This window comes from Zeus faber (genome assembly GCF_960531495.2).
Source record: "Zeus faber genome assembly, chromosome: 1".
Classification (NCBI taxonomy): domain Eukaryota; kingdom Metazoa; phylum Chordata; class Actinopteri; order Zeiformes; family Zeidae; genus Zeus; species Zeus faber.
In genome coordinates, this window is record NC_137193.1 from 4,183,968 (window position 1) to 4,194,424 (window position 10,457).

At 47.5% G+C, this 10,457-nt stretch overlaps 2 protein-coding genes across 2 annotated transcripts in view; both read left to right on the top strand.

The window, feature by feature from the left end:
• Positions 1–3,146, top strand: part of carmil1 (capping protein regulator and myosin 1 linker 1) — a 45,161-nt gene extending 42,015 nt beyond the window's left edge. Inside the window, exons 37-38 of the mRNA XM_080016443.1 lie at positions 452–583; positions 1,160–3,146. Coding sequence (XP_079872569.1) covers positions 452–583; positions 1,160–1,287 — 260 coding nt within the window. The 3' untranslated portion in view covers positions 1,288–3,146. The remainder of the gene's footprint in view (positions 1–451; positions 584–1,159) is intronic.
• Positions 3,147–7,404: 4,258 nt separating this feature from the next.
• Positions 7,405–10,457, top strand: part of LOC307234510 (protein MTSS 1-like) — a gene marked incomplete at both ends in the record, with an annotated part of 42,392 nt that continues 39,339 nt past the window's right edge. Inside the window, one exon of the mRNA XM_080006253.1 lies at positions 7,405–7,473. Within this exon, the coding sequence (XP_079862379.1) occupies positions 7,405–7,473 (69 nt within the window). The remainder of the gene's footprint in view (positions 7,474–10,457) is intronic.

Here is a 10,457-nt window from a genome sequence, read left to right on the forward strand (position 1 = left end):
GAGAGACTGGAAAGGGGAACGAGGAGACATCATAGAGGAAGTGAGAGACACGAAACAGGAAGTTGTGTCACTTCCTACCGGCAGCCTGCGTCCAACGTTTCACTCTGAATCATCTGCGGCGATTGCAAAATGTGGTTTTAAATTCCACAATAAATATGATAGTAGCATTGCTATTGATATATTATTACTCTTACATTTGTTATATGTATTTGAAAAACAGAAACACAACACAGACACTAAGAAAAGTGTTCCCTCCAGAAGCTTGTGCTCGCTGACAACTCTCAATTAATGTTGTGAAATTGAGGCTTCCAGCGCCGCAGCGTGACGCCTCCACATGCACCTTCTACCGCACACTGAATATATGGAGGGATGGAGAGAATGACAGACAGACAGACAGACAGACAGACAGACAGATCATTATTTCTATTACAAACTCATTGAATCCTTTCAGATGCAGAGCCAGAGATGTTGGAGCCCTCCAGGAGGCCGTGGTCGTCGCTGACGAGCTCCAGCTCCTCCTTGAGCTCCGCCCCCCGAGGGGGGGAGGACAGAGAGGGGAGGACCAAGTCGCTCCCCCCCCACGGTGAGAACCAATCACGCGCTGGATCAGATACTCAAGCCCCGCCGCTCCTACTGTTGGACCAATTACATGCAACATACAAATAACATAGGGGGCACCCCAGGGCTCTGCTCTAGGTCCTTTTCAACTTGTTTTCAAAGACAAATTGATATTATTTGACAAATATGATATATGTATGGATCCATGTATAGATATTAAATATGATATCTGCTTTCATGATGACGCCCAGTTATACGTATACAGATATTCACTACTATATATTTAGTATATGTTAAAACCATATATATTAATACTGTATACATGTATACAATTAATACTGTACATGTTAATACTGTATATAATATGTTTGACAAAGGCAAGATTCTCGCTACCGGTAACAAAGTATAGAGGACATGAAGTATTTGTTCATCATAAAAATGATATTCATGTAAATACTCAAATCGAAGCCGACAATCAAACTTTCAGCCTGGTGTTCATTGTTTGATTGTTGATGAAAACAAGGAGGCCACAGAGCCAAAGCAAGACCACACGCAGCTTATCTCTCTCTGCTCCATCCCTCCACCCCCCTCGCTCCTCCAGTGAGGCTCTCCACCTCTTCCTCCTCCGCCTCCTCTTCTTCTCCGGCGGATCCAGAGGCGGCTCCACCCGACGTCTCCACCGATCCGAGGTCTGAGGGGGATTCCAGTGAAGAGGTCCGCTCAGTCTGAGACACCTCAACGCCGGCGGCCGCGTTGGCTCCTCCATCTTGGCTCCACCGCGTCGTCTCCTCCATCTCGGCTCCACCGGGTCGGCTCCTCCATCTTGGCTCCACCATCTTGGCTCCTCCATGTCAGCTCCTGCTTGTCGGCTCCTCCATCTTGGCTCCACCATGTTGGCTCCACCATGTTGGCGCCTCCATCTGGGCTCCTCCATCTTAGCTCCTCCATGTCGGCGTCCCCCGTGTCGGCTCCTCTGTGTCTCTCCTCCATCGGGACTCCTCCATCGGGGCTCCTCCATCTTAGCTCCTCCGTGTCGGCGTCCCCATGTCGGCTCCTCCATCTTGGCTCCTCCACCTGGGCTCCCACAGTCCTTCATGGACCTTTATTTGGACATGTATTAGCCCCGTGTCGGCCATCTTGGTTGTATATCAGCACCAGGAGGTCGTAGTCGAGACGTTTTCCTTGCGGTTCATGCCCAGGTTTCCCTCCGTCAGCGGAGAAATGCATGATGGGAAAGCCAAGCTACGTCCTCCATGTTTGGGATGGATGACATCATATCCTGGCATTTCAGACGTTCCACATGAGCAGAACTGGGACTGGGATGCCTTTCTCACAAGCACATCTTTCATTTGCAAAGTTTAATTTGCACAAAGAATCCATTGATTGTTAATGATAATAATAATAATTATAATAACAATATAAATATAATAGTTGTTGTTGTTATTATTATTGTTATTATTATTATTAGTTATTATTTATTACAATTAATATTATTGTTGATAATAATATAATGAAGATTATTATTGTTATTTCATAATAATAATAATAATAATAATAATTATTATTATTATTATTATTATTATTATAATGGGAGAAATTTGAACTGTGGAACATCAATTGAAAACCACTAAGATGAATATTTTAAAACGTATAAATACGGTATATACTACTTATAAATAAAAACTACCTTTTTTATGACCCGCTGGTCGTGTACCACGGACCCTCGGAGGTCCGCGGACCCCAGCTTGACAAGCACTGCGAGGCGCTCACATTGGGTCTTAACAAAAATAAAGAATATAAATAAACTCCGAGACAGTATTTGTCAAACCATGAGTTGTGGTTGTTTGTACACGTCAATACCAAGTTATTAAAGGACACGTTGGTCTGAAAGGAACCAAAAGGTTCCGTTTTTTAAGGGGGAACCCACTTTGATCTGAGACCTTCAGTGTCTGGTGACGTTGGCGTTTTGTGTTTTGTTTTGTTTTTTGTTTTTTTTAATGAACCAAAAAGTATATTTTAAATATATGCTAAACATATAAATTATATTTTTTAAGGAGAACATTTTTCCCTCATTTAAATGTTCAAAATTTGAATCTGTTGAGTTCATAAACATTTCATCATTAATCCAGGAATAATAAGAGGATTTTTTTCTGTTCATTTTTCCAGTCTTAAATAGGTGTTAGGTTAAACCACAACCAGCAGAAATATAAAAAACACCTTAAAAAGTATTAAAAAGTATCATAATTTGCTGACGACTCAGTCATTAGGGTCATATATCGACATTATATATCAATATCACATCAAACTATTCATATCCAGGTATTCCTTAAAAAATGTCCTGACGTTATATTTTTGTCCACATGGTCCAGTCCTAATTGGGGGTAAAATAACCCTTTAAAGTGCCTAAAATGTCTGTGGTTTTTTTTCATGGTGGGGATGTAACCATGGCGATGCCAGCCATTGTGATTATAATGTCTTTATAGATATTCACATCATATCAGCCTTGTTTCCTGTATTTGTGTAAATATGAACAACCTATCTCCGACGGGGGCTTTTATTTTGAAAAACCGGGTGAACATTTTGATGTGTGGGCGTGGTCACAGAGCTGTGATGAATATTTATGGATATTAAATCATATCCAACGGCAGGTGACGGCTGGGGGGGGGGGGGGGGGGGGGGGGGTTGCGTTGGTCTCGCTGCGTCTTTGAGTCGTTCATTTTCAACCAATGATCAGCGTCTCTCACCCAATCAGGGCGGTCGTTCCAGTTGTTGCAGGGCCGAAGGGCGGCTTCGGCTCCTTCCTCCCTTCCCTCCTTCCTCTTTTCCCTCTTTCCTTCCTTCCCTCCTTCCTCTCTTCCCTCCTTCCTCCCCTCCTTCCTTCACTCCTTCCTTCCTTCCCTCTTTCCTTCCCTCCTTCCCTCCCTCCTCCCTTCCCTCTTCCCTTCCTCCCCTCCTTCCTCTTTTCCCTCTTTCCTTCCTTCCCTCCTTCCTCTCTTCCCTCCTTCCTTTCCTCCTTCCTCCCCTCCTTCCTTCACTCCTTCCTTCCTTCCCTCTTTCCTTCCCTCCTTCCCTCCCTCCTCCCTTCCCTCTTCCCTTCCTCCCCTCCTTCCTATTTTCCCTCCCTCCTCCCTTCCCTCCTTCCTCCCTTCCCTCCTTCCTTCCTTTCTTCCTCCCTTCCCTCCTTCCTTCCCTCCTCCCTTCCCTCCTTCCTTCACTCCTTCCTCCCTTCCCTCCTTCCTTTCCTCCTTCCTTCCCTCCTTCCTTTCCTCCTTCCTTCACTCCTTCCTCCCTTCTCTCTTTCCTTCCTTCCCTCCTTCCTCCCTTCCCTCTTTCTTTCCTTCCCTCCTTCCTCCCTTCCCTCTTTCCTTCCCTCCTCCCTTCCCTCTTTCCTTCCTCCCCTCCTTCCTTCCCTCCTTCCTATTTTCCCTCTTTCCTTCCTTCACTCCTTCCTCCCTTCCCTCTTTCATGTATTGATCATGTATACAGGGGATGGTAGCTCAGGAGGTAGAGCTGGTGGTCTAGTAATCTAAAGGTTGCTGGTTCGCTCCCAGGCTCCTCCTGCTTGCATGCTGTAGTGTCCTTGAGCAAGACACTTAACCCCTAATTGCTCCTGATGGCTGCGTCCGTCGGTGTTTGAATAATTGTAAGTCGCTTTGGATAAAAGCGTCTGCTAAATGACTAAATGTAAATGTAATGTAATGTATTGGTGTGATATCATGTATTGATCTGAATGCAGTGCTTCTGTGTGATGTGGTAAAGTTATTGTGCCATAAAGTGAAACTTCTATAAAACTGTCGTCATAGGAACTGAGTCAAACAGGAAACGATGTTCACACGTAACCAAGGAAACGCCAGACAGACCAAAATACACACGAGGTTGATTCGCTCATTCCAGTGTTTGACAGAAACCAGCAGCTCTGCCTCCTGTGGGAGCCTCTCCTCTTCCTCCCTTCTCTCTTTTCCTTTTCTTTCTTTCCTCTTTTGTTCTTTCTTTTCATGATTACTTTTTTCTTTCTTTTCTTTTTTCTCCACATTCCTTTCCTCTTCTCTGTTTGGGAGATAACCCGCTCCGGTGGGTTATCTCCCAAACAGGAGTCTTTCTGTGTGGAGTTTGCATGTTCTCCCCGTGCTCACGTGGGGTTTCCTCCACCTCACGTCAGTAAGGACCTCCACCAAAAACATGCACCATCATGGTGTGACCAGCGATGGACACTTATCACCTGGTCCCCGGGTGCGTCCACGTACGCTGCCCACTGCTCCTGCTGTGGCCCCAGAGGAAGGACAAGCCAGGATGGTTCAATGCAGAGGAACCATTTCACCAGCACCATCAAAGCATGTGTGTGTGTGTGATGAATAAAGACTGTTTCTTCCTCTTCTTTCTTTCCTCTTCTTTCCTCTTTCCTCTTCTTTCTTTCCTCTTCTTTCTTTCCTCTTCTTTCCTCTTTCCTCTTCTTTCTTTCCTCTTCTTTCTTTCCTCTTCTTTCCTCTTTCCTCTTCTTTCTTTCCTCTTCTTTCTTTCCTCTTCTTTCTTTCCTCTTTTCCTTTTCGTCCTTTTTTCCTTTTCTTTCTTTCTTTGTTCTTTCTTTTCATGATTACTTTTTTCTTTCTTTTCTTTTTTCTCCACATTCCTTTTCCCTTCTTTCTTTCACTATTTTTTACTCTGTTGTTTCCATTCCTGGTTTTCACAATTTCTCCTTCAAATCTTTTCCTTCGTTTCATTTCCTCTGATAACTCCTTCGTTCTCCTGCTGAGGACGTCACTGTGCATGAGCGCATGCGCTGCGCATCCCCGTGACGTCATGGATCCAGAGTCGGGCTGTGCAGCTGACGTCAGCTCGACCGTCGGGAATAAAAACAAACAAAACAAAAAAAAACAAAACACAGCTTTCAAAACATCCCTGTGCTGCGTCCAGATCCTTTAACGTCCATATGAAGCGTCTAGGAGGCGTCGTCGTTGTGGTTGTTGTTGTCGTCATCGTTGTTGTTGTTGTCGTCATCGTTGTTTGTTTCGCGTTGTGCTCGCGTGGGAGTGGGAGGCGGCGGCGCAGCAGGGGGCGGGGCGACGCTCTCCGTCGGGTCAGGGTGTAGCTGCAGAGTCGCACCCTCGGGTGGCGCCACCGCCCCCGCCTGGAGCGCTCAGTCGCCATCAGACGTGTTTTATTCCTGGGGCCCAGTCGTGACGGGCGTCGCCGGTGCCTGCGTGTGTTTGATGAACACAACCAGACGTTAAATACTTTTGAAATAAGTGTGAATACTTCAGCGGTTCTATGGATATGACATCACTGAGATGAGCGTGACGCTATTCCTGAATGTATTGATGCACAGTTAAAGCTATTGATTCTGAAGTAACGTCAAACACATAACATAATGTATTTATTTAAAATACTTTAAACAATTGGGGGAAATTTCGGTCTATTCTAAAATATATTAAAAAAAATATGCACAACAAATGATGTTTCCCAAAGGATTCAGCCCCATCGTGCATCGTGGTCAGATCGATGAGGTCGGAATCGGGTATCGATCGATGACGACGCTGCAGGCGGCAGAGTGACAACTGATCTGGGATCAGTCAGGCTGATGGATGGAGACATCCCATAATGGACTCATTAAGGACCCATCCGTCAACACACGGATAACATCTGATTTAAACGACACTTGTGCTGCGGAACTCCTGCAATTCCTTCAAGGACCGCGGACCTCGGTTTGGGAACCCCTGAGCAGAAAGAAGATTTGTGGATATCTGTCTGTCTGTCTGTCTGTCTGTCTGTCTGTCTGTCTGTCCTTCCTTCCTTCCTTCCGTGCGGGGCGGGGCAACAGCGGACTCGCGTTCACGCCGCGGCTCCCCTGCGCGCCCCCGCGTCTCCGGTCCTGTCCGGTGCAACCCACGCGCCGAGACCATGTAGTGATGCGGAGACATCACAGAAAGAAAGAACCCGGATCTGGAAGAAAGAGCCCCAGCCTGGAATAACAACCTCAGCCTGGAAGAAAGAGCCCCAGCCTGGAATAACAACCCCAGCCTGGAAGGAAGAGCCCCAGTCTGGAAGAAAGAGCCCCAGCCTGGAATAACAACCCCAGCCTGGAAGAAAGAGCCCCAGCCTGGAATAACAACCCCAGCCTGGAAGAAAGAGCCCCAGCCTGGAATAACAACCCCAGCCTGGAAGGAAGAGCCCCAGTCTGGAAGAAAGAGCCCCAGCCTGGAATAACAACCCCAGCCTGGAAGAAAGAGCCCCAGCCTGGAATAACAACCCCAGCCTGGAAGGAAGAGCCCCAGCCTGGAAGGAAGAGCCCCAGCCTGGAAGAACAACCCGTTTTGGGGAAAAAACCCTTTTTGGACAAAGCCGCTGGTGGCAGCTGATCTTCTGGAGCTGAGATCCAAGGGATTTGTTTGATTTTGTTGATTTAGTTTGATCCTATTTTATTTGATTTGAATTTGTTGCATTTTTTTTTTATTAATTGTTTTTCATACATTACATTTTATTTCGTTTATTTTGTTTTATTTTATTTATTTTATTGTATTCATTTTGTATATTTTATTTTATTTATTTTGTGTATTTTATTTTATTTTTTTTGTGTATTTTATTTTATTTATTTTGTGTATTGGATTTGATTCATTTCGTATCGTTAATTTGGTATCGTCCATTTGATTGGTTTGGTATCGTCCATTTGATTGGTTTGGTATCGTCCATTTGATTGGTTTGGTATCGTCCATTTGATTGGTTTGGTATCGTCCATTTGATTGGTTTGGTATCGTCCATTTGATTGGTTTGGTATCGTCCATTTGATTGGTTTGGTATCGTCCATTTGATTGGTTTGTTGTATTTGCGTTGACTTGCGCCGCGTCGCTCCACATGGAGGCTGCGCAGAGGGAGCGCAGCGCTCTGGGAGGATTGTTCCACAGCGTCATGGGCGACATGAAGGTACGAGAGCTGCTCCTCTTCCTCCTCTTCCTCCTCTTCCTCCTCTTCCTCCTCTCATCCGTCCACCCTCCCTCCTCTCCTCCTCCTCTTCTCTCTCTCTCTCCCTCCTCCATGTCAGGAGCATGGCCAGGTGGAGGTGGGGGGTGGATGGACCGCTCTGCTTCTACTCCTCCTTCTTTCTTTTCTTCCCCTCCGTTCTCCCGTCCCTTCCCTCCCCTCCTCCCCTCTTTTCTCCTCTTCCCCCTCTCCTCCTCCGTCTCCTTCGCTCATCATGTGTTTAACTGTGAAGGTGTGCCACTGTAGACCTCCTCTCCTCCTTCTCCTCATCCCTCTCTCCCCGTCTCTTAGTGAGGACCTGGCCGTGGTCTTTCTTTCTTTCTATCTTTCTTTCTTTCTTTCTTTCTTTCTTTCTTTCTTTCTTTCGTTATGGACAGGAGTATGCTGTGGTTGACAGTCTCAAAAGCAGCTGATAAGTCAAGCAGAATGAGAACCGAGGATTTGGCAGCAGCTCTAGCAGTTTTTAAGGCCTCTGTCACAGACAACAGGGCTGTTTTGGTGGAGTGACCACTTTTGAAGCCAGATTGAAGTGTATCAAGAAGGTTGTTTCTTGACAGGTACTCTGTAACCTGTCTAGAGACCGCCCTCTCTAAGGTTTTGGAAAGGAATGGGAGGAGTGAGACCGGCCGATAGTTTTCTACTTGAGTGGGATCGAGTGAAGGTTTTTTGAGCAGTGGTGCGACCCTAGCCGCTTTGAAAGCAGAAGGGAAAGTGCCGGAAGTTAGGGAAGAATTAATCATATGTGTGATTGCCGGGGTGATAGTCGGTGATATGGCTTGAAGGAGGTTGGATGGGATCGGATCTAGCGGACAGGTAGTAGGACGGCTACATGTTAGTAGTTTAGATACCTCACTTTCAGCGAGGGGGGTGAAACCAGGGAATGATGAGCCCAGGGCTGGAGAAGACAGGTTGTGAGTAAGTTGTTGAGTGAATTGGCTGCTGATGGCTGCCACTTTGTTAGTAAAAAAGGAGGCAAGGCAGTCAGCAGTGAGGTTAGTAGCTGGGGGAGGTGGTGGAGGGTAAAGCAGAGACTTGAAGGTGGAGAATAACTTACGTGTGTCTGTGGCACTGTTGATCCTACCGTTAAAAAAGGCCTTCTTGGCAGCAGTGATGCTGGAAGAGAAGGAGGACAGCAGTGTCTGGTAGCTTGCAAGATCCTCAATTTCCTCTCGGCTGCTCTGAGGTCAGTGCGCGTTGTCCGGAGGGTGTCAGTCAGCCAAGGGTGCGACTGGGTTGATGGAGCAGGTCTGGTGGATTGTGGACACAGGCTCCAGACATGAGCTCAAGGTGGAGCAGAGACAATCAGTGGCGGCGGCGTGAGGCGGAAGAGAAGAGGAGAGCACAGAGGAGAAGTGGGTGGGAGACAGGTTGTGGAGATTGCTGCGGATAGTAACCATGGGTGGGGAGGTGGGGGTTGTTTTGGTAGCTGGACATTGAAGTGGATGAAGAAGTGGTCAGAGAGATGAAGAGGATTGTCAGGTAGGTTGTCCGTGGTGCAGCTCCGAGCAAGAATGAGATCAAGCTCTTTGCCAGCCTTGTGAGTCGGTGGAGTCGGGACCTGTCTTAGGTCGAACGAGCGAACCAAAGACAGGAAGTCAACCGAGCTCGCACCGTCCAAGTGGATGTTCATGTCTCAGAGAACGAGCGTGGGACACTCATGCATCCATGTGTTGGAAATTAGCAGGCCAGTCCCACCACCACGGCCAGTTGGTCTGGATGTGTGGGAGAATGTGTAGTTAGTGGAGAGTGCAGCCGGGGTTGCGCTATCTTCCGGTTTAATCCATGTCTCAGTGAGAGCAAGGAGCTCCAAGGAGAGGTGGTTGGCATGACCAGAAATGAAGTCTTGTTAACTGCAGATCGACAATTCCACAAGCCAACAGAGAAGGAGGTCTTTGCAGAAGATGTTTGCTGCAGGGACCTGAGGTTACCCAGATTGCATCGGCGTATGCTATAACGAGGCTTTCTGGGTGACCTTGAAGTTGTAGGGATGCGGTAGTAGCACATTTTGTATGGAGTGAGAGAAAGAAGGCAGGTTTGCCTTGTTCGGTGGACGTGCAGAGGTAGACGTGCGTCTTCACACGAAAGCGACTACAAATGAATAGGTGATAGAATACAGCTGCTCATGTGATGAGGGTTGCACCTGGCTAAGAGCACGCCCACATAAGGGAGGACTTACCTGAATAGGGGGTGTGTCTGGAACACAAGCTTGTTGGCAGATCAGCAAATAGCAGTGAAATGTGCAGAGTCAAACCAGTCATCCTAAGTTGCAGTACTACAAGACTAGATAACATAAGCAAAGCAGTAATAAATTACACAGCAGTAATAACAACAGTAATAACAATAAAAACGTGGGACGTGCTCTTTATCCATTGTCGTCCAGTTCATGCTGCCAAAAACCTCCTGCAGCCGCGGAATAAATGAAAACAAGGCATTCGGGTCCACGCCCGAGCTGGGTGGGGCCACGCCTGAGCTGGGTGGGGCCACGCCTGAGCTGGGTGGGGCCACGCCCGAGCTGGGTGGGGCCACGCCTGAGCTGGGTGGGGCCACGCCTGAGCTGGGTGGGGCCACGCCTGAGCTGGGTGGGGCCACGCCTGAGCTGGGTGGGGCCACGCCCGAGCTGGGTGGGGCCACGCCCGAGCTGGGTGGGGCCACGCCCGAGCTGGGTGGGGCCACGGAGCCTTTCAGTTTCACAAGGGATTAAGTTGCATTTTCCCTGATTCTCTGCCTCTGACAGCGTTGAGCGCTGAGCTACTGACCTAGTGTAGCACTGCAGTGCCACACCCTCCTCCTCCTCTTCATCCTCCTCCTCCTCTTCATCCTCCTCCTCCTCTTTATCCTCCTCCTCCTCTTCATCCTCCTCCTCCTTATTACATTTCACTGCATATATGTATGGAAGTATGTATATGTATGTGACAAATAAAAAAATC